The sequence below is a fragment of the Gallus gallus genome, chromosome 14 (assembly GCF_016699485.2).
Source record: "Gallus gallus isolate bGalGal1 chromosome 14, bGalGal1.mat.broiler.GRCg7b, whole genome shotgun sequence".
NCBI classification, from domain to species: Eukaryota; Metazoa; Chordata; class Aves; order Galliformes; family Phasianidae; genus Gallus; species Gallus gallus.
This window is the reverse complement of record NC_052545.1, coordinates 3,393,178-3,417,232: the sequence shown is the minus strand read 5'-3', so window position 1 is coordinate 3,417,232 and position 24,055 is coordinate 3,393,178. Positions and strand designations below refer to the sequence as shown.

Below are 24,055 nucleotides of genomic sequence, written 5' to 3'. Positions count from 1 at the left end.
ACTTCACAGTCACATTGGGCCTGATTTGCAGGCAGTTTAGCATCTGCAGATTCCAGCGGGAGTCCTGAGTGCTCAGCTGTTCCCAAATCAGGCCTACAGACGGGAGATTTGGGGGTTGATTTGTTTGCATCCTCCCGGCCTGAACTGCTTTCCTGTAGGGCAATGCCGACATCCAGCGGGGAGACTCGTGTATTACTGCAGTATTTTCACACGGGATGAGCTGTTGCTGAGTCTCAATCAGGAATCCCGGTGAACAGCCTGCTGATAGAAGGTCCTGTGCTGTGGTGGGCGGCTCACGACTGAGAACCCTGTGCTGTTCTCCTGACTCCTGCAATAACGTAAAGGAGATGTTAAGTTCTCCCTCTTAGAAAGAAGAAAAGGGATTTGCTCTGTGTGAAAATGCTTGCAACTCTGTGTGTCGACAGTCACACTGACACTCACTTCCCAGAAGGGTTTTCTTTGCTTTGTTCACTTCTAAACCTGCGATTCCCTGATCTTTTGCAGTGTAATAATGCTTCTGAACAGCCCTTACGTTCTATGAAGTCCCACTGATCTGGTATTTTCCCTCATGAGGACCACAGGCCCAGCACACCTCGCTCCAGTGCTTGGTGCAGCCTGGCAGGGCAGGACAGCTGACACTGCAGCTGAATCGGGAATTTATGACCTAAATTATTGGAAGTAGAGCTAAAAGCATAAGATCAGTAAGAGCCACAAGGTCCGGTGGAGATGAGGGCTTCTGTCACTGCCTGGTAACCACACACCAGCTGCTTACAAACGTGCGTTGTTTTTTATCCTCCAATACTTAATCAGGCAACGGAGAGGATTTTCGTTCACGCGCGTACTTTGGTACTTTAATCCCTGAGCGTGACGCAACTTAACGTCACAACTTGACGTCACACCCCGCGGCTGCGGCCACGCCCCCTTGCTGCTCGCGGAGAAGCGCAGGCCACGCCCCCCAGAAATCACTGCGCTCGCGGTGCCCGTCCTCCACGCCTCTGATTGGTTCGCCCTCAGCTTGCTCCGCCTTCCATCGGGTAGCTCCGCCCCCCCTCCCGGTTCCTCCCGGCACTGCCCGCCCTGCTTTGCCCTGAGCCCCGTCGCTCACTTAATCCCGCCCTTCATGGCGACTTGTCCAATGGAATGCGCGGAGTTTTGAGCGACACTACTGCCACCCAATCAAATGCAGAGCCAGCGGGGGGGTGGGGCCGAGCTGGCACCTCCTTCCGCAAGGCGGTGGCGGCGGCGCTCCGTGACTGAGGGGGCCGGGGGCTCCGCCGCGCCCCCGCCCCGTCGCGCCTCAGCGGGACCGGAGGCGGTCGCCGCCGACTGAACCCGGGCCCGGGCGCTCGGGGGCATCCTCCCTCCGCTCCCCGGCCCCGCGGCTCTTCCCTCAGCCCGGAGCCGGGCGGCGGAGCCTCCTCCCCGGGCAGGGCCTGCGGGCCGCGCCCCGCCGCCACCCCTCCCCCCGGCCGGCCGCACCCCGCCGCCTCCCTCCGCCGCCGCCGAGCTAAGGGGAATGGGCGGTCCCGGCCCTTAGCCCCCGGCTGCTCCTCCTCCTGCCGGGTCCCAGCGTCTCGGCGGCCTCCGCCCGATGCTGGCGGAGCCGCCCGGGGTCTCGGCGGCGTCGTGAGCGCTCCCGTCGCGCGGCCGCCATGTCCGGCGTGGTGCGCACCCTCAGCCGCTGCCTGCTGCCGGCCGAGGCCACGGGCCGAGAGCAGCCGAGGCGGGAGGGCAAGGAGCGGAGCCGCGATGCGGAGCGGGAGGCGAGGCGGCGGAGCCGGGAGATCGACGCGATGCTGGCCCGGGAGCGGAGGGCCGTGAGGCGCCTGGTCAAAATCCTGCTGCTGGGCGCCGGGGAGAGCGGCAAGTCCACTTTCCTTAAGCAGATGCGGATCATCCACGGTCGAGAGTTCGACCAGAAGGCGCTGTTGGAGTTCCGGGCCACCATCTACGAGAACATCCTCAAGGTGAGCGGCGGGAGGGGCCCCGCAGGCTCTCCCCGGTGTGACAGCGCGAGTCCGGGCCGGGCCCTGGGCGGCCGTCGGGGGCGGCGGTGCTCTCTCGGCGTGCAGGTGCGTGCGGGGCGGGGGCCTTTGTGTGCCCGCTCGGCTCCCTGTGGAAGGCCTCGATGGAAAGAAAAAAAAACAACAGAAAAGGGCTCAAGGAAACTTCCCTGCGAAGGGGATTGAGGAAAGCTTTGTGGAAACACGGAGAAGGGGCATAGGTGTGGCCTGCGCTCCAGGGACAAGCATTAGGAGAGCATCCTCGAAGTGCGAATTTCATCCTTTGGAGAAGTGAGGTTTCTGTGCTGTGCACCCCAATTAGATGAGAAAGAGGTCCCCGTGCGTGTTGTGGCTGCAAATAGCTATCGTGTGGTTCATTGTTAGAACTGCAGGACGCAGGTGGTTGGGCAGCGTGAGGTGCCATCCAGCACGGCTCTGAGTGTGCCGTAACTTTGTTCTGGGATCTTTCTCATCAAGTTTTGTTTGGTGCTTGGGTAGATTCTGCTCTGGCACGTTCTTTTAGTGGCTGGAGAATACTGAGGCTGCTGGTAGAGCCTACAAGTAGAACCCTTGTTCTGCAATTAAGGGAAATCAACCTTGACTAATTTCTGGGAACAGGCTTTGATGCCCTGTGCAGGTAGAAGTTCTCATATTTCAGAAAAGTGTGAAAGATGCATAAAACAGCTCGCTTAGTAATGAGTCTCACTTCATCTTCATAAGCTCTCTAAAAGAACAGCTGCTTTCCTGTCTGTAGGTTTTCTGAAAGATTGACTCCGTTCTTATGTGGACATGGATTTGTGAAGCTCTGTGGTACTTCACAGAAAATTTAAGTAAAGGGAGCTGTGTAAATTAAGGATAAAGTAGTTACTTTTGAAATTTCAGATTTGTTTTGAATAGAAGCCATATACCTACCTAGCTGTACACACACAGTGATTCTTGCTTTTAAGAATCCCGCTGTTCCATCAAGAACTTTTGCTTCTGTTGTTGAACAGGAAAACTATTGACTGATTCTCTTTTCCTTTACTTTTTTAGTCAGCTTCGGGAAGCATGTTGTGTGCTACGTGAGCATGCACACGCATTACAGGACACTTGGTGTTTAAGTTCAGAAGCTGTTCTTTCATTGAAGTTAGGTGAGCAAAAAGATTGTTACAAGTATTTAGCTCCACACCTAGAAATAAGGAGCCTCATCCTCCAGGGCGTCATGCTTGTTTTGGTGCTGTCAGGAAGGGACTTGTGAAAACAGAAGAACCTTAATGAGACTCTTCAAGTTGTATAAGCAATACTAATTTGAGTAAAATGTTACAATATTTTATATATACAGAATATAGAGAGTGTTCCACGGCAGTGTTCAGGGTGCTTAGAAGCATTCCTATCTTCTAGTAGAGGGAGCTGCATTACACACTTGAAACACTTGTCTGCTGGATGGCTTTGGGCACCTTCATAGAACGTGGAGTAGAATCCTGGTCCTCAAGGTAGCAGTTTGGTGTTCAGATTTCAACACCAGTACTTACAACGTTTGATGGAGTGTTGTCAGCTGTTTGTGCTTTTAAGCCTCCTAATCATCAAAGAAAAGTTTGGAAGTATTTTTAAAGAGTTAAGATGCTTTAATAGAGCACCTTTTGGGCCTTGCGGATCACAGTTTGGGAGTGTTAGGTTGGTCTACCTTTGTAGCTACATGTACAGCAGCTGTTGAACTCTTCCTTTTTTGTTTCTATGGATGGCAGAGGTGGCTCTCAAGTAGGAACACAGTTTATTCTTCACCCATGCTTTCAGGGAATAGCTTGGAAACAGGCATTATGGGAAGAGCTTGCAGAAGGGAGAAGAGCAACCAGCGGAAACAGTTTTCTGATGAGAAGGTCTGTGAGTGTTCTGTTTCTCTTTTGCCAAACTGAAAGAGACATGATAACAGTGAAACCAGGTCATAATCACCAGAAAAAAAAGTCATATACCAAGATAGGTATGTTGCAGGGCTTTTGAAACAGGTATTCTGCCAGAGCAGTGTAGCGTAGGGCAACCACGTAAAACTTTCTTGTATTGCTTCTTTTTTTTTTTCCTGTGAAAAAGCATGAAATGTTCCAAGTGAATTAATTTTGCTGCTTTGACAATGTAAATTGTCAAGTGAATCTGATTGCTGTTCTTTCTATAATGGTGTTTAGACTACGAGTTATTTCCCGTTTCAGGAAGTTCAGACTAGAATGCTCATCCATTAACACTAAATGGAGCAGAGATTGCTGTACATCCAACTTAAAAGCGAAGATGAATTCTTACAATACAGTATGTGGACATCATGAAATGAAAATGGTTGTATAGAATAGCATAAAAATCTGTTTGACGTTGTGGAGTACAGCTGCAGCAGCCATACCCCTTTTTGCATTCAGTTCTCAGCATTGTCTAATAATGGTTCTGTTAAGCTTCTGCAGCACTGAGATCTGAGTTAGAAATGCAGTGTAAATCTCTGGGATTAAATGGTCAATTTTCGTTTTCCAACTGTGACTGAACTTCGCTCTGAAGGAGAGAGGATTACTGATCTCTCAGCAGTACTTGGGATTTCTGAAGTGCTTTTTGCAGGGCATTATGCAGCTTCTGGAAACTGAAGGAACTGGTTTGGAGAACAGAACCTGAAACCTCCCTGAAAATAATGGTGTGAAGTATGAACTGACATTAGTATCAGCTGCTGCTTTGTGCTGAGTTGTTAGCTCCTTGCTTCTGATATATTGCTGATGTTGAGTTCTTTCCTTACCCTGTTCTCCCTGTTTGTCATCCCCCTCTTTGGGAAACTCTAGTTAGAAACAAAATGCTAAAACTAAGTAAATCTGTGATACAGCATTTACTTTTCCATTTAGTACAGGTGATAGTTCAGGGCCTCGCTAGCTTTTTCTGGCATTTGTGGGCTAGTCTTCAAATACATTAGTTTTGCTTTGGTTTAAGGTAAATAGTCATCGGTTAACTAGGGTTTTGCTTGTTAATCGAGGCTAAGTTTCAAAGTAACTTTTTGGAGCTTTCTGATGATGGAAGTGAAAAGCAGCAGTGTTAATGCTGAGGTATGAGTACACAGCCTGCACGGCTGAGCACACCCACTGGGCTGGGGAAGGTAGAGCAGGGGAAGGTAGCATGGGGCTGTGCTGCAGCATGAGCTGAGGCAGCTCCTGGTTGAACAGAGCCACTCAGAAAGCTATTATGTACCCGAGGTTTCAACTGCAAGAGAGAAGCGGTCGGTGTTGTTGCAGGGGTGTTGTGGCAGTGCCTTCTAGCTATAACTGAGGGACTGGGTTCTATACCCTTCAAAATAGATGGGATGGCTTTACTACTCTATTTACTTCCTTTGATAACAGCTAAAGAACTCAGGGAGTTGATGAATCATGGCTCTGATGTTCCTTGTCTAAATGTTTTTTTGTTTCAAGTATGAGAATATCATGCTGCTTGAAAAAACTCAGTTTAGCTGCATAAAAAAATAATTAATCCACAAGCACCCGAGCAGCACTTGCAGCAGCATGTTTGGGAGATCCCAATCTGAAGGAGCGGGGGGGTTTCTAAAAGCCTGAAGCATAATCTGTAGGTGTTTTTTTTCCTGATTTTGTTAGTTTCTATGTTGAAATAGGGAGGGACAGCTCAAAGCTTCGTGCATCCGTGAGCATTTTCTTGTCTGTGGCCTGGATCACGATGCCTGGCTACCGGATTGAAGAGCCCAAAGCTGCAGAGGGGACTGATCAGGAAATGATGTGTGACTTCACTTGTGGGCTCTGCCTGGGGAAAACAGCCCGGGATTCGGAACGTGAAAGCTCCCCGAAGACAGACATTGGGCTCTTCTGAGTGTAATTGCAGTGTGTGTGTGGGCAGACCTGAGAGCATGCTCCTCCACAGCTCAAGTCTGAGGAGCAGAAAGCTGGCCAAATGAGCAGCCCAAGCGAAGTCCATTGTAAGAGATAGTATGGACTTCTGCAGCTGGTAATAAAACCTGGGCTGTTGCTGCTTCATTGTTTCAGGTGTGAGTGGCCCTACTGTTACCAAGTTACCATATGTAAACTTTTTTTTTTCTTGCAACTTTTCAGTTTCAGTCAAGCACAGGCTCTGAGCAGCAGGAAGAATATTGCATTTGTACTTCTAATATATTTCTCCTACCAGCCTGCAAATGCAGGGGAACTATCTCTTTCCTCTGTGTGAATTCCTGTAACTCTTTAAATTGAGTTAACTCCATGTTTCCTTGCATTTGCATGGAAATGAATTTGGTAGCCCATTAGGAGGGGATGCTCATGGCACAGCTTGTTGTTTTGAGGTGGGAATCTGGCTGTACTCGAGCAGTTCATTGCAGGACAGTACCCATCTCATTTCCACTGGGACAGCATCTTGTGAAAGAATGCCAAGGAGAATACACTGTAGGAACTGTGGCTAATTAGGAGCTTTTCCATTAAATTTAACATACAAGTGCTAAAGCTCCGTGTTAGAACTGGTATTTAAATCTGATTATCTTTGCTCTAAGCATTTACTGTTTGGTGGTTATTTTAATAAGAAAAAAATATTCATAAAACTATGATGGAAAAATAAAAACCCGAAACTTGGGAGTTGTCTTGCTCTTTTTGTTCCAGGTCCATTTGATCAATGAAATTCTTAATTTCCACTTTGTGTGTTTTGGATTTCTCTCATCTGAATTCCAACAGCTCTGGTGGTCTCTGCACATTTTAGGGCGTCTCTTAATTGGGCTCAGAGAAAGCAATCTGTCTTCATCATGGTGGGCAGTGGAGAGGAGTAATGGTCAATAGTAAGGATAAATATTCATTATTGCTACAAAATAGAGCTTACAGTGCTGTTGTGATGTAGTCATTCGTCTTGCAGAACATGAGTTGTCCCTGGGGACTGTAGACACATACTTTGATGTTTTCCAGACAAAACTTCGGTCACTTGAGTGACTAAATTTGGGAGCTTGTGTTATATTCAGTTGTTTCAGTATACGTATATTTTTGTAATTCACTTGGAAACAGTATTGGCCAAGAAATTACCAAATTCTGCTACTATAAATGTTGAGAAGACAACTTTTAGAGCAAAGGCAAACTAGCACACGCTATTTTAAGAAGTTCAATAAAAATTATAGACAGAGGAAAATGTAGGATTCATTGGCTGTGGAGTTCTCATGTGGGTTTCCTTCACTTACATGGCTTTCCCTCATGGGGAGGCAAGCGCAGCTTGTCCTGAAGGTGAGGATCCTCCCTGCTGGGTGCTGCAGCAGTCGTAGTCTTGCAGAATCCCGTGAGGATGCTTCTGGAACCCAGATGTGTCTTCAGCCCCAGTGATGGTATGAACTACAGGCTGTTGTGATAGTCTCAGGAAGAGGAGAAACCTGGTGGGGTCATTCTAGAAGCACCGCCTTGGAACTTATTTTAAGGTCCTGTGCTAGTTATCACCTCAGGTGATATTTCATTGCTCTGTGCCTGGTTGCAAGCCAAGCGTACATCAAGAATACTGTTCCTTGTGCATTTAGCATCATTTTGCTGCATTTGTTCAAAGATAAGAGCCCTTCTCAGAATTGCCAGCCAAGCAGACATTGCTGCTCCTAGTTCAGAGATTCAGTGGCCAATCCAAATGTTTCTTAATGTTCATGGTTTTTATCTGTGGGCTCAGAGTAATGACAAAGCCATTAGACAGCAGAGGGTAGAACCACAGCATCCCACAGATGCCCCTTCTGATGGTGCTTGACTGCTAGATGAACTGCTCTGTAGCATGAAGCCCCGTCCTTAGTGGCATTGGGTTTCTTTCTGCTGTTTGAATATGAACTTCCAAGGGCATAGATCAAATGAAAACATCATTAATGCCTTTATAAGACTGTGTGGTACAAGTCTGACGGTCTTGCAATTAGCTTTGTTTGGTAGTAGATCTCCTTCATCCCAGTGTTGTAGTTGGCAATAAAAAAAGTGCATGTGAATATATCTCCAAACTCTGACAACTTTATTTTTAAAACATGCATCTGAAAATGTCTTCTTTTAGAATATAAAGAGCTGTTTTCTAAAAATACACATAGGTTACATTTTATCATCTTTATTTGCCAGTGAGCAGTTCTGCTGAAAAGCCAGCGCCATCTCTGCCATGCAGTTCTGCTCTCTCGTGCTGGCACTCACAAAGCTGCTGCAGATTTTTGGAGCAGCCTTCTTGGCTCTGTGCTGATGCAGGTACATCACTTTCTGCTGCTTCCACGTGCATAAGGGCACAGCAGAAATATCAGGCCAGGGTGGGAGCTCTCCCCTTGGTTCAGCTCTGTCTTGGTTGCTATGAATTATGATTCTCAGATGCTGTCAGTTCCTTGTCAACAGCAAGGAGGAGAAGCGCACACAGTGAGAAAGATGTTCTGATCTCCTGTTGCCTGCGGTGTTAATGGTGGTGTAAAGCCATAGGGAAGGGCAGTGTTACCTATTAGCTGTAATGTGGAGCCTCATGATCGGGTATTAAGCAGTGACCTGCATTTCACTTGCAACAACAATTTCTGTGAGTGGTTTAGTTGCTGGACATTGCGGGCTTTGGTGTGAGGTTAAATAGTGTATTGATAGTAACAGCTTACAGCATCTTCTGCAGTATTCCATGTGTGGCAGTTACTGTGTTCTGTCATTTCATACACAACAGTAGTTCCATAAAATGATTTGGGAAAAAAAAAAAAAAAGTGTAGAAGACTTCTCTATTTATATTCCAAGTCTATTTTGCAAGTTATCTCTAGACCTTTGGCATAATAATTGGGTCCCTGGGTTGCCTGGCTGTGGGTTTGGGAGTGGATGAACCTGCCCTCCCTTATGAACACATCTTGCCCAGAACTATTGCTTGCACTGCCTCTTTGGTGCTCAGCCACACTGCCTTCACCCAGCTCTGAGTTGGACCATCTGGCAAAAGGTGTGGGATTTCTAGGAGAGAGAAGCCTTCAAGTACTGGAACAGGTGGATAATTTAACAGATGAGCATTGTGTTTTAAGTGGTGATAAATACTGATGTAAGATATTCCTAAGTCAAGTTGCTTCTTATATACTGCAGCAGTTCTCTTCACGTATTGCCAAGTATCACTGGTTTCAAGTGAAATTAGCTGGTGATAGTCTTTCTTATAATCCCACAAAATAACTTAGAGGAGGAAAAATATATTTCAGCTGGTCCTACTTGTAAGCATTTGTGGAAATGCTCATAAAGCCTTTATGCTGCTGATGAGCAGCAAATACTGTGCTCAGTGCCTTGACAGCTGTGCATCATCAGGTCAGTGCTTTGGAGTTCTGTCTCAGACACAAACAATTGGGTACACGGACAGGGCAATGTGGTGCTGTGGGCTTCCCTACCAGCCTTTGGTTTTGGAAACTTCTTGAGCCAGGAGTTGCATCTGGAATGTAATCAAATAGTCCTCTTGGGGCCTTTCCTCTGTAAAATTATCTCGGTTGGTCTTTGAGTCCATTTATACTTCTGGCCAGCATCCCCTGGAACTGAGTTAGTCTCATTATGGGGTGTATAGGAGAAAACCATCCTTGTAGTTGAACCCAGCTGTGTTGCAGTACACAAGAACTTGTACAGTGAAGGGGTAAAAACAAATAATCTGTTTATTTCTTTTTTAATCTCTATAGGTTTCTGATACGTCATGCCTTAGGTCTGTCAAAGGTCTAGATTTCTATCTGTTTAATATCTCCTTCTGTGTAAGATACTTCATGAAATAGATCACATTGCAATTCTTCTGCACCTTTTTGGTTCTCACCTGTTTCCATTCATGTCTACATGCATACCAGGGATTTGTACAGTGACTTGGATGGGTTTAAAAATTGCTAGGAAAGGAATAGGACAGAGAACTTTCTTATTTTTCCTCTCTAACGTTCTTGTATGCTGCTGTTTTGCCTCCTCCTAGTGTTTGACAGCATCCTTATCTGTGGACTTGAGTTCTTTCCAACTGTGCTTGTTCCATGTCTGCTCTGCAGCACGGAACCTTTAGCACAGCTGAACTGTTCAGAATTTCATATCAAAAGCTTTTGCCACTTTTTTTCTGTATTTCAATTTTGAAAACATTCCAGCAATTGACAATATTTAGTCTTCTGAATGAAAGAGAGAATTGATGGTTCCCTTAGTAGAAGAAAAACAGAAAAAGTGTCATAGTGTTGGAAAGGCTTCGTGTGAAATGGGTGCTGCAGTGGAAACAGAACGAGGAAACCTTTCCTATGACAGCTTGCACCCCAGATTTTTGAGGTAAGGATTATCCACTGCTTGTGGCAGCATGCTTACTGCTCTCTATGAAATAATAGCCATACATGAGATCTCATTTTGGAGATTTCTCTGTTTCTCCTCATCTTTCTGACATTTGCTTGTAGCATTTGTAGTCTGGGGAAGATGCAGCAATATTAGATTTAGTTTAACCTTAGTGGGGGATCTTGTTCAGTCACAAATATATTTAACCACAAAGAGATGGGGGGGAGGAAACACTGGCTATGCTGCTTTTATCAAGCTTCTACCTGTGAGGCATTTTAGCCGTAGTCCTAAAAGGTGGTGTGTTGTGCACATCCTGACTGGAGAAACACTGTTCCTGTGGTTATCCATAGGGCACCATTTCTGCTAACCCATGTTCCATTTTTGGTCTTCTTCAGTCCATGTTTAAAATTGACCTGCTGTGTGTTTCTGCGCATCTGTGTTCTGCCGTTGCCCTGACTGCCAGCTCACCCCAGGCCAGGCTGTGCACATGGATTGTTGGCAGCACTTCCTCCCTCTCTATCAGGCACAGGAAGGCAATGAGTGCTCCCCCCCAGGTAACCTTGAGGTAGTTAACACACCCAGGAGCTGGGAGTTCTGTTCCTTCTCTTGTCCGACGGACATTCAGACCTGCTTTGCCAAGAAGCTGCAGCCAGCAGATAAGTGACTATTCTTGGACCAGAGCAGTATCTACACCTGTGATTAAAATTCTCTTCTGTGTTGTTTTTTTTTTTTTTTTTTCCCAAACAAATGGTGGGACTATCCTTAACAGCAGTCTCGAGATTCAGCACATCTCTGATGGGAGCAGTAAGAGGCAAAGCGACAGTATGGGGAAAGGCATTGAGTCTGAAGTCCGAATACCACTTCATCTTAGCAGCAACTGAGAGTTCTTGCCATCGTTTGCTTGAGATGCCTGTAGGGAACTGCAGTAGCTGTGAGCTGGTGAGGGTTAAATCCATTGGAAGGCTGAGGATGGAAAAGCTGGGGCTGAGCCGAGGATGGCTGCAGGGAGCTGGAGCTGGTGAGAGGTCAGAGCTGAGCCCTGTGTGCTGGCAGAGCCCAGTTAACTGTTTGTGACCTTAAATACAACTTCTCCCTACACAGGAATGAACCTGGTGTTTAGGCTAGAAATAGCAGATCTCTTATCCATCCTGGTTACGACAGTGTTTCTGGAAGAAATGAATTGTGAAATGCTCAGCTGAGGGTGAAGGGAACTGCTGCTGACTTTGAGCTGTACACAGGTGACTGCTGTGCTTGCAGAAAAATGTAGTTTCAAGAGATGTAATGTGGGCATCTCCAGTTCAGAGAGCCTTGGATGTGTTGCTTTTTTCCTTCAGGCTTGCACTTACTGACGCCATTCAAATAAAGCAAAGGACTTCTGCTAATAAAGCAATGCATCCTGTAACTAGGAATGGGAGTGGGCTTTTGAGCTGTGCAGCAGAGTCACTGGGCATCTGGGATTTGCACTAGAAGTTCATAAGTACACTCAGTTTTCTTGGTATTGTCAAAATCTATTCTGTACTTCATAAAAAGCAAGTAACAATCACTGGAGAATGAAGTGTTTACATTTTTGGGTGACTGCGCTTTAGGAGCACTCCTTGGACGATGACAGCTAAGATGCTTCGTTTTGAGTTCCTGTTCTGTGACACTCAGACTGAGTCACTCTGCATTTCCCTCTCCAATCTTCAACTTCCCCTGGAGACGTTACTGCTCCTGCTTTGTGGTGCTGTTAAAGGGTGGGAGACACAAAAACTTCAAGTGTTGAGAAAACATGCTTGCCACCTTGGTAGCTTGAAGTACACAAAGCAATAATCAGTCTCAATGATGCAGGGGTTCATGTGTGTAGCTTTGGAGACAACTTCTATACCATTGCTTTATGTTACAGTTTATTTTCCTAAACTGTTACACCAGAAGATCAGCACAATAAATGGTTGTTTAATGTAACCCACAGATTTTCGCTTGTGAATTAAATGGTGCTAAAGATGCTAAGCCACCTTTAAGACTTACCCATTGTTGAAATGATTCTTACTACTGAGAAATAAGCATTGTCCATCTGAAGCTATTAAGAACAGGTGTGTTAGATTCAAGGCTGAAGCTTCAAAGTTATTTAACCTCAGTCTGTTTGGGTTTTTGCCACAGATAAGAAACTAAGCTGGTTCCCAGGCACTTCGTGTATTTGATGTGTACTGCTATTTTTAATCTGTTGGTAATAGTCTTTGCTCTGTTGCTATTATTTTTTTCCATGTTAAGAAATACATTGTGGCTAGTTTACTTATCTGAGCAAGCTCGCTCTATCTTCTTTCTGGTGGGATGTTACAATAAACAATGCTCATGATTCCCTCCTGAGTTCAGTCCCATCAGAGTAGTGTCCAAAAAAAAAAAAAAAAAACCAACCCTGAAATTCAGGCACCTCTGAGCCCTTGTTCTTTTCCACTTCAATCTCTTCATCACTGACTTTCTTATCTGAATTATTCTTTAGGGCTGCAGGGTTCTGGTTGACGCACGGGACAAACTGGGAATCCCTTGGCAGTACACGGAGAATGAGAAGCACGGAATGTTTTTGATGGCTTTTGAAAACAAAGCTGGAATGCCCATCGAGCCTGCCACATTCCAGCTGTACGTACCTGCACTGTGTGCCCTGTGGAGGGACTCAGGAATCAAGGAAGCCTTCAGCCGTCGGAGCGAGTATCAGCTGGTGAGTACAGCCATTCTCCTGATAGGAGGGGAAGAAACTTCCCTGCTGTATAAATATCCCCACAGTTGAAAGATGGCTTGCTATGTGCAGGGTTTAGCCACCATGTGAGCTGTTTGTAGTTATGCTGTAAATCTGAGCACTTCAGCAGCAGGAACAAGTGGTGATTGGAGCCAAACTTGAAAAACTACATGGCAGTGAGAGGGAGTGGAAAAGTGTGCGACTGGATAAACTGGAAGAGCAAGAGGAACCAAAAAAGGCAGGAATTGGTTGAACTAAAAATATTTTAGCAGCTCAGTAGTTCTGTTCATAGTAGGTCACTGATGAAGGCACACTTAATTTGTAACTTTCCAGTCCTGCCAGCTTGCACTGTATTGATACTGGCAAACTGTTTCTGCATGCAGATCTTTTGAAGTGAATACACCACCCATTCTGGCTGCTGCTGTTTGGCTGTTTCTTTTCATGCTGACGTCTGCAAGTGAAATTTGGATAAGCAACTAAAAGATGACAGTGAGCTTGAAAAAATGTGCAATCTTTCTTGCTTTCTTGTTATTAGGTTTTCATGCTCTAGCACCAGAATAACTGCACTTCTGGTGTGGAATGTGTTTCTGACAGCTGTTCCTAATCCACTCCTTTTTATTCCTGTGCCCGAGATGGAAATGGTTTTTGTCTTTTATTTCCATTCCCTGTTCAGTGCAACAAAGTGGTAATCTGTGCAGCATAGTGTCTCTGGTACTGGTTCTTAGAAGGTGACACTAGATGATTTTGTTTTTTATGATAAATGTATCTTTGTGATTTTTAGAGCATCAATAATGGTTTAATCTCCAGATAGAATTGTTTGTTTCCAATCCACAGACTGGATTCAGCTTTTTTTTAAAGACAGCTAAAGGTGAGATTCCCCATTCCTGGATATGTTATAAATGTCATCTAATTAGAGTTAGTGCTTAAAAACATGCATCTGAATAGTCTCCCTTAGAACCCTTACAAAGGAACTCAATGTGACTATGGAAAAACTAGAGTAACTTGTAGTGATGAGATTCTCATTGTTTTTTTTCTGCTATTCTCAGCTTCTCCAGTGTTTAGTACTGTAGTTAAACTCATGATGCAGAGCTTAGATATCTATCTGTCTCCACTATTAAGATACCTGTTTGAGTCTTACTGTGTGTCTTAGAAACCTGTTTCTTGAAGTACTTTGAACATGGATAAGGAATGAATAAAATGACAAGGTGAAATCATCATGGGATGGTGGTAAAAATGTTGTTTCCTTAGGCGAAAAACAACTTGCGTGTTACTACACTGGGCATAGAGGGGGGATGTGCAGTGGGGAGGAGGGAGATTGGTTCATAATTCCTAGCATCTGCAGAAACACACTAGGCCTTTGCTGTTCTGCTCTGTTCCAATGTGAATAAAAAGCTGGTTCATGCCACGGGGGACTTGCATTTAACATGAGACAACTACTAAGAGAATCCAGTATAATGAGCAATAATTGCATCAGCTGCCTATTATTTTTTTCTTTTTTCTCAGAAACACTGTGATCAAGCAAGAGTTTCATTTTTTATGGAGAAATTCAGATTGGGATCATGTGGGATATTCATCCTTATTCTGGTTAGCAATAAAATTACATCAAACTGGGGTGGGGGGGAAGTCTAGCTTGTTGAATAAATAGCATTCCAAGATCAGTAGGCCTACCTCTGCATTCTCTGGCTTTGAGAGCAGTATTAAACAGGAAATACCAAAAAATAAAAATAAAAAAGCTCTGCAAAAATGAATCATAGAGGCATGCAAGTGATCATTTAATGCATCCTCATCTTCAACATCACAGTGTAGTTCTATCGTATGTCTCTTTGGATGGCATTCATGTGACCTGCTTAGCGTTACTAGGGTAACTGAAACTGCTGCAGCACCAGAGCTGTGAGCTCGTCAACACAGAGAGAGTGTACTATAGAACAGTGCTGGCAGCTCAGTCCTGTTTCATGCATTTGTGGCAGCAACATCCCAAAATTCTCAAGTGCTATTCCTTGACTTTGTAGGCTGCATCACTGGATCATAAAACACCTCAATTTCTAAACTATATATATATATATATTAAAATTGTTTTTTAATATCATAGGTTGTTCTCAAGGTCACAAATGCTAGTTTTAGATTGATCACTGAACAAACTTGAGATTTTAGTAACTTGAACCTGTTCTTGGCCTTGCTTCCAGACCCAGCAAAGGTCTGACAGCCCAAGTGCCTGGAGATCAGAGCCAGGACAGGCTTTGTTCTTTTCGTTTTATATTTTTTAGGAAGTTTAAAACTGCTAAACTTTTTGCAGAAAGCAGATAGTTTAAGGAGATGCCTCATTTATAATTGCGTATTGTGTGTATAAACCTATACCTTAATTTAGTTTAAGCCCTTCCTGGAAACAGATTCATGTAAATAAATAAAAGCCGGGTTTAGCGGACTCCAAGAAAATAATTCTTTTCTGAACTGATTTTTGCTAAGGCTGAAGAGGACCTCTGAATCAGGAATCCTTTTCTTATTTAAAGTAAGCTATTTACTGGAATATGCTTGGTTTGAACTGTATTTATTATCCTTCTCCTAGTTTTAAAATCTTCTCGAGTTTAAAGCTTTACATTACTGTGGTCTTTCAAACATCCAGAAACATTCAGAATTGATGACCTTGCTCAGCACTCGTGTTCTCTTCACCATAGCTTTAGAGTCAACTGAACATCACCTCGTTTTATTATTGCTATTACTTTGGCTCCAGCAGTTACTCCTCTAGTCAGTGCTGTCCTGACTTCTTAGCCAGAGGATTTTATTGGTCTGTTTTTGAAATGTATTTCATCAGCAAGCTGTGTAGCTTTGCTTTAAAAATAGAAAATAAAACATTTTGGTTGGTTATCAGCAGCTGAAAATTGCAGCATACAGGTGTCTTCCGATGGTCTGTAACTGAGCAAAAGGACTGACTCAGCAGCAGGAAACTTGTTGAAAGAAAATGGCTCCAACCATAAGCATACAATCTGAAAGCTACTGCTCTGGGACCACAGAAGCTGCCTCTGGGCATTTGAGTGTTTTCTGCTTCATATTCAGTGCCTAGAAGTGCTGGCTGTAAATCCCTGTCTGGGTCTTTGAGCCTTTCAGAAATGAGTGGGTGGATTCTACAATGACAGGGTGCTTTTCTGCCTCTTTTTTTTTCCCAGTCTTTCTTAAAGCAGACCAACCAATTTCACTTTCTTTTCACAAACCTCAGCCTCTTCCCCCCACTCCCCCCCCCAAGTCTGTCCCCACCGCCCCAAGTTCCTCTGTTCCTTGTATGCAAGCCAAATTGTTCCGGGACAAAAGCTTCATTGTGTTTGCTACATTGTCACGTCTCTGTCCTCCTTTTTTAACTACTGGAATAGGAATTCCTTTGTAATCAGTATGTGATTCTTCTCTCTTCTGCCTTGCCCTCCTTATCCTACCGCATTTTCTGTCTGTATACTAGAATAAAGGAATACATTTATCGTGTGTCTGAAAATGTCCTGTAACATTTTGATTTTTCGAGGTTACCTGCGGTGGCTTTGGGCAGCTGGGTGTTAATTCTTCCTTCCCAGCAGGTGGAGACAAATTCTGAGTGCTTCCTCATAGTAAGGGTCTTGGGATCGCAGGTGTACTTCATCTGGAAGGGAGGGAACTTCTTCACTTTGAGCCTGTAACAAGTGTTTCAGTATTCTTCTGAGTTCAGGTGTGGGTACTAAAATAAGCTGAAAGGTTTTCTTTTTTCACCCATAATAATGCAAGTTCCTACAGTGTCATAAAGTGTGGAGACCAAGGCCAACATAAGGATCTTGTTGTCCAGATGGTGGTGTTGGTTTTGTTGCATTTTTTTCTAGTGAGAAAATGTGAGAAGCCATTCTCTTTGCTTTGATGTGTCTAGAACCAAGCTTACAAAGGGAAGGGAGATCTCTATTAACACGGTGGGTAAAGATGAGCTAAACATAGCTCCTCATGCAAGGAGGTGATATATAAATCATGGTTAAAACCAGTTGCATGTCATGTGCTAGCACTATCACAGAGCTCATACTAAAAATGAGCAGATTTGAAAAGCCAGTCATCTGGTTTCATTGATATGTTAAAGTAAAACTATATTGTTTTTATTAGATTAGGGTTTTTAAACATGCATGTTGTTTTATCTCTATCTTAAATACTCTTAGTCAAAGCAGTATCTTAAATTGAATTACTCTTGCTCTTTCCCTTCAGAATACCAAGTCTTTCTAGTCTAACCTTGTATTTCAAGAGCTCTTGAACTACTCCAGTGGTACAAATTATCTTCTCATCTCCTCAGGATTGTTGAGGCTGTTTACTCTGAACTCCAAAGTGCCCATTTATTCAAATGCAGCCAGACTGGTTTCTGACTTCTGTGTTCACAGATGGTTTACCTTCTTACAGAAGAGTGTGTGGCAATGCACAGAGGTTGCAAAAGGAATCCGTTTTAATGCAGTTATTCTTAATATGCAGGATATACTCATGATCCACTACTGGAGTATCAATTTAATTATTATTATTGATGTTGCTTTTATTACAGTTATTACAGTTGTTAAACTGTTTCTGATGTGTAATAGGTCCTTCTAAAAGTCAGCATAAATAGGAAGTAGTGGTTCCTGAGCAAGATGTCAGGGGCTTGCAAATATAGATGAAAACTTACTACTGTGTCTATAGTTATTTTTAGATCTCTGTTCAGGGAATTGCATGGAACACTTCCAGTAATATTTTAAATACTAAGAGACTCTGAAGCCTTCAATATGGGAAGACTCTGGAAAATGCCTTTCTTTCATCCATTTCTTTGGGTGTTTGTGGGTATTATACTGGAGGAGTGATAGTGCTATATAACCTAGCTTTCACTTAAATTTTCCACTTGTTTGTTGTTAAATTACAGTAAAATTCTGTTGTCTTAGTTATGTTAGAATTCTGAAATGGGTTTAATCTGGCATAAGATGTCATAATAACTTCAAGGATCATTAACTTGCCAACTTTATACAGCTTAAATAATATCCTGTTCTGGATTCATAGCAGGGTGAATTATGTAGGTGTTTCGTTTCAGTTAAGTATCTAAGCAAGGCTTTGTGCCCGTAATATGGCAGTTAAGTACCGGAGGTCCAAATTTAGTTCTGGTTCTGTCCTCTAATCCCAAAACCTCCTATGTTTCTGTTCATGTTATGTAGTTTGAGTCATGGTTGTATAGTATAAGTAGTTAATTGCTTGTTTAAGTATAATACTGCAAAGCATTGTGTCTGGTCTGTAGTAGGAAGGATTAGCAGTTGGAGTCCCTGGTTTCTAATCCTTGTTTCTAAGACCAAATAGGAAATTTCTTTTTCAGGTCAAAGTCTCAAGTGAGAACTCATACAAAAGTGGTATTTTGTTAAAGGAAGGGAGAATTAGTGAGTTTTAGGTTGAATTTTATTAAAACCGGAGAGGAAGCAAAGCAAAATATGGCTAGGAGCCTTTGCACAACGTTGTGTGGGTGTTGGCTAACGCTCTACGTATAGTTTGTCAGTTTGCATATACAGAAGTTGAATACTCAGCTTGCACTGTTCTGAAAACAGATGTTTAAAAGAGATGCTGCCAGGCCTGCTGCAACCAGCCACCTCGAGCAGCATGGTGTTTGGCTGTACCAGTGTATTACTGGTATGTTGTGACAGTCTTGGGGATTCAAATTCATTACTAAGCTGGGGCAAGAGCCAAAGTTGAGATGCCTTCATAACATGTCTGTCACCTAAAGCAAGGAATGCTTCACTTGCTTATAGCAAAACTGACATTATCACCACTGAGCAAGAGGTGATAAGTTGTTTAAATTAAAGTAGTTTGGATTCAAAGGTCATAAATCATTTTACACTTTGAATCACTTTGAGTTCTAAGAAAATCCACTTGTGCAGTATCTCCTCAGTGAGAGAAGCTGTTTCCTCAAGCAGAACCACCCACAGAAAGCTGTGTAAAATAGTAAAGCAGTTATTATCTGTTCTTAAGTAATTCCTGCTATTGGAGAGAAATAACAAGAACCAGAAAGGTCATGAATTATGTTTTCAAAACAATACAAATGGGAAAGTGTTAGAAAATAACAAGTATTTCATTTTATGTTACCTATGAGAAGCCTCAAGCAAGGATTATAGCCTTCTGTAAGAATGCTCTTGTGAAAAAATCAAGATTCCTGACATTAATTGTTTCTGGCCTTAGATTGTGACAAAATGCAACAGCTGGAAGAGATGCAGTTTGCATGGAACAGAGAAGATAAGTTGGAAAGTAATAAGCAGATCACATACAATAAATAGATAAGAAGAAATTAAGATGCCTACCATATGGGAACTGAGACAGACACTGAATAAAATTAATAGGGAAAGGCCTATGCTGCTGACTATTCTAGAACCCTGTCTAGTGAATTCTTGGCACTCTGCAGTTCTTCCATCTCTTTTTTCCTCCCCCTTTTAAAGGTCAAAAACTTAAGGCAAAATCACTTCTGAAGTCTGTAAAAACCTACAGTGTGTTCACACACTTCATTAATTCCCCACTGTCTGGATACCAAAAGGTTGAAATTTAGACTTTGTGTGGTCCTACTTTGTACCTTTTAGGTTCTTGGAGGTAGATTAAAAAGCCTGGTAATTGTATGGCACTGTGTAAGCCTGTCTGTAGGAGTTCTTGCTTTTAGCCCTGGGATGCCAGTAAATCTTGACTGTAGTTTTGGTGTGGTTAAGGTGAATGCGAGAAACAGCTTCACAGATACAGCTCCCATGTTGAAAATGCTTTAGTATGATTTGCATCTTGCATGATGGTTTACCATTTTTGTGGTCAAAATGTTTCTTTTTACTTGTGTATTTTATTAAGAGTGAGCTTTTGTTTTTACCTCTCACTTCTTGAGCCAATTAGAGAACTGTCTGGGTGTCCCCAAAGATGAGCAGAATAAATGCGGTGGTCATCCTTGCCTGTGTGTGTGGTAGTGGCTATAATTTGATGTCTTACCTTCAGCTATAACAGCAAAACACAAAATCAAATTGTTAGACTGGAAAAGTCCTTTTGGCTCCCAACTCTTGAGACTAAATGCCACCCTGCTTCTGGAAAGAAGCTATAATTTTATTATGCATAAAATAATTAGAAAAAATACTCAGTATGTCTGTCTTTGCAGAATTGTTGTTCTAAGTCCTAATTAGCACTACTCTAAATCTTGCAGGACTGTATTGAATATAAGGATTTGTTCAGAGCAAGTACAGCTGTAATTAATCTTTGCATTCCCATCAAGAAATGCTGGCACATGCTGTGAGAAACAAGGAAGGAAATTTTCAGTTCAAGCTGTCTGAGCCAGTACCCCACTGTAGCTGAAATACATGGGAGTGATCTCCTTATTCCTCCTTCCTAGCGTGCAGGAGAGTTCTGGGCAGAGACAGATCCAACCTGGTGAGTTGACTTGAGCTGTCGATTTTGCCATTTAGTTTCCACCTCCCATTTCTAATGGATCTCTGTAATTCAGGAGACTGCAGGATTTGCACCAGGAAAGACACTAGAGGTTCACAGTAATGAGAACGTACTACAGAAGTCTGGGCAAGATAATTGTGTTTAAAGGAGATCTCTCTGCCTGAGTAAGGGAGTCTAACAGTGAACCACTGAAACTTGGTGGAAACTGGAGAGAACTCATATACTGAACAAGGAGTGTACAGGTTAAAGCTGTGGTAGTGCATGAGGACACAATAACTGTTATTGTAGTCACGACAAAATACTATGTTATGCAGGGGCATCTATGTTAATAATTGTTCATACTAGAGTCTAAAAACAATTACAGAATATCGCTTCAGGTGGAAGGGCTTGATTGTCAGGTGGGATTCAGTCAGTCTCAAAGATCTAGCTGAAATGGAGACTGAGTTTGTGTTTCCATGACATAGGTTTTCAGTGGTTTTGGTGTATTAAAGCCACATGCAATTCTTCAAGGATCATATAGCTCTGTAAAAGAGAAGTGGGCTCCTGCTGCTTCCTATGTGCTATATTAGTGCTTTTCTGCCCTCACAGCTGGTTTCAGAAGTTTGTTTTGGGAGGGGAGGCTGTACAAAAGAAAAGAGTGATTTTCTGTAAGCCCGTTGCCCTGATGTGGCTTGCTGTGCACCAAGGGTGCTGCCAGTTCCAAGGGCAGCCTTCTGCAGCTCTTTTGTGTTTTCTCTGTAGTAAGTCTGCTTTCTTTCATATTGGGTCTGGACCCTACCCTTTCCACCCAAAATCAGAACAGAGAGAGAGAGAGAGAGAGTGATTTCAGTGGCCTTCCAAATTACTCCCAAGTGTTCTCTTGAGAAAAAAATAGTTGAGGTCAAGGCTTGAATTTTTCAAAGGGGCCACTGAATTTAATAGGATAATGGTTAATTAATGCTTGAAAGCTTTCCTGAATTTCCTGGTTTCTTGGTCCTACGTAACTTACAACTGCAAGTAACAAGCACAGATGAACAAATAAGTGATGCATGAAGAACTAGATCTGTTCTCATGAGCAAGTCTCACTGGTGTATTCCCTTGGTTTTTACACTTTTTAAAGAAAGAGAAGAGATATCTGAAGTTGTTCTTAATGCACAGTCAATGTGACAAGTTACATTTAATAAGCCTGTATTCTTGAAAAGGTAGGACATGCAAGAAAGCTGAAAAGGGAAGTGCAGGTAGAATCATCAGGTAGCAATAACTTGCTTTGTTGTATTTGTGCCAGCTATCCAAACCCTGATCGTTTTGTAAAAACTTCTTGTAAAGACTAACTTTCTTTAAGCTACTTCTCTTATCTTCCCTCTTCCTACTCCCAGATCTGCCGTACACTAAAACATTGAGTGTGTAATGCAAAGTTTGAGCTTAGTTTGGGCTGTAGTTCTGTGACAGTAATCATGGTGAGCGATAGGAAATGGTGGTTTAGGGAGTTCTGCCATGCACTGTGTTCCTGTTTGTGTTGGCATAACTTTATTGGAAGCTGTGCTGTAAACGGAGAGGCTGATGTGAGGCACTGATTGTATGCACAGCTGAGGTGGTGACATGCTGTGGCACTGAGGAAGGAGCAAGCAGCTGGCATCAAACACGAGCACAAGTTACCTAAATGTGAAGCTTGCCAGGGAACGATGGCAGTGTCTTTCTCAGACAATTGTTCCTTTCCTTCATAAGTCTTTCCTCATGCTAAAATAAGGCGTATGTACTACAAGGGTGCTGTTTAGCTTTCTCAAATGTTTGCTCTCCAAGTTGTCAGTGTATCACAAGTGTTTGTGTAACATTCAAAGTAAGTCTCTGCTCTATGTGTACACTGAGCTCAGAGAAGGAGGTAAGCAGAGGGAGGGAGAAACACGGTATTTGACTTGTGATTTTTGAGTCTAAGTGAAATGACAGCTGTGCAACATTGGAGATTTTCATATGTATGTTTGGGTAACTTAGGGATGCATCTGAACAAGGTAGTCTCTTGAGAGTTCATACTGCCACAGACTGATCAGCTGTGAGTTGATTGTGTGGAAGGAGAGATGTCTTCTCAAAGGAGAAGAGTAAATTTAGCTCAGTACTTTTCTTTTTCTGAACCTGTGCTAGCTGGGAAGCCTTTCTGTTACAAAGCCAGAAGGCATGATCTCTTCTCACTAGTTTGCAGCTAAACTTAAAGCAGCTCTGTGAAGTGAACATAATTTGCTATATTATTGACTTAGTATTTGGGGGAGGAGAAAAACTTCTTGGAAACATCATGCAAGATTTTCTGTTTGAGAAAGTGGAAAACATGTTGCTCTGAGAAGTAATTTATTGACACCTTTCAAATGTCTCCTCTGTATACAACATAGATTCCTGCAGTTCAGACTGTGGCAGACTTGTGCTTCACTTGGCCCTACTCCTGAACAAACTGTTGGTGTTTGTCCTTAGAAGGTCTGCTCTTTACCCCACCCCCAAAGCCTCTTAATTTGACTTGCTTTCCATGATATGCACTTAATTCTACTTTGGGAAAACTCAGTAAAATCTCAAACTGGAAAAAAATGGTTTATTGATGGAACTCTTTCTCCTATTTAACTCTCTCCAAGTTCTGTGTAGTTAGGACTTTGATCTGTCTGGTTTCACTCTGGTCAGATTATAGCACTGAATGAATGATGTTAGAGGTGTATTTATTGGGCAGGAAGGCAAAGAAGAACCCATTATGTCCTCTTTTTCAGTTGTCCTTCTTCTGGTGCAGCATATGCATTTTAGGCTGCGAGGAGCTCAGATGGCTGTACACATGGCTGGGCAGCTTCCCCACTGCAGCCCAGGAGAATGTGACCAGAGCATTAATTGGGCTTTTTTCAGTAGGCCAGTTTGCTCAGCAGCTTGTAGAAGATTGTTAAACCTGCTTCAGTTTGCACTGTGGCTTGATTAATTTACACATGTAAATCAGGCCTTAAGGATGGAATGCAAGTCACTTATTCCAAGTCACTTATTTCAATTATTAGTAATTTCTAGTTTCTACTACTATTTCTACTAATTAATAATTAGTAATTATTAATTAATAGCAATTATTAGATTCTTATAAAGCAGATGCATTTGTGTTTCAGGGTGAATAAGAATAGAGCTTTGTGTTTGATACAAGTCTATGATATTATGAAGGAAAAAAGCCCTGTAGTGATTTCTGATAAGCCTGAACTTCGTGATAGTTTGGTTAAGGGATGTCAAAGGGCTCAGATGTAGATGCACATGAAAGTTAGATTTATCAATTCAAACAGCCGTTGTTTATGCAGTTACCAATCCCACCTCACCTTGTGAGTCTTCGCTCACGGATGTTTGATCCTTTAGTGTACCAATGCCTGAAGAGCTGTATGTTTCAGCTCATGCAAGTCCATTCCAACTTGGACTTCATACATAAATTTCATGTGAGCTTGTACAGTAGGATGAAGTGAAAAAATGCAGAAAAGTGATCCTGAATATTTTGAAAGATAAGGAGTTTTGCAATGAAATTTAAGTTACTTGAAGCCCTCTTAGTAAAATATCAATAGTACTGAAGTTAAAGTGTGTGTTTGGAAGAATTTCCTCTTCTTCCACCACAAAATCCATAACTTAGGGGAGAAATATTTTTAACAATGGTATGTCATGACTGCATGTAAATAAATAAATAGTATTTTGAGGTGATCACTGTAAGTCTTATCACTCAAGAAACCCGAGTAGATTGCAGATGGAAACTGAGGTCTACTTCAGATATTCAGAGGCTGATTTAGTGT

General features: G+C 42.9%; 1 protein-coding gene across 2 annotated transcripts in view; it reads left to right on the top strand.

Moving 5' to 3' along the window:
* The first annotated feature begins 1,599 nt into the window (after window positions 1-1,599).
* Window positions 1,600-24,055, top strand: part of GNA12 (G protein subunit alpha 12) — a 38,727-nt gene continuing 16,271 nt past the window's right edge. Inside the window, exons 1-2 of one of the 2 annotated variants that reach the window (XM_001233236.7) lie at window positions 1,600-1,967; window positions 12,666-12,881. In XM_001233236.7, coding sequence (XP_001233237.3) covers window positions 1,653-1,967; window positions 12,666-12,881 — 531 coding nt within the window. In that variant the 5' untranslated portion in view covers window positions 1,600-1,652. Of the gene's footprint in view, window positions 1,968-9,920; window positions 12,393-12,665; window positions 12,882-24,055 lie in introns of those variants that run through there. The other variant, XM_046900835.1, reaches the window with a different exon arrangement.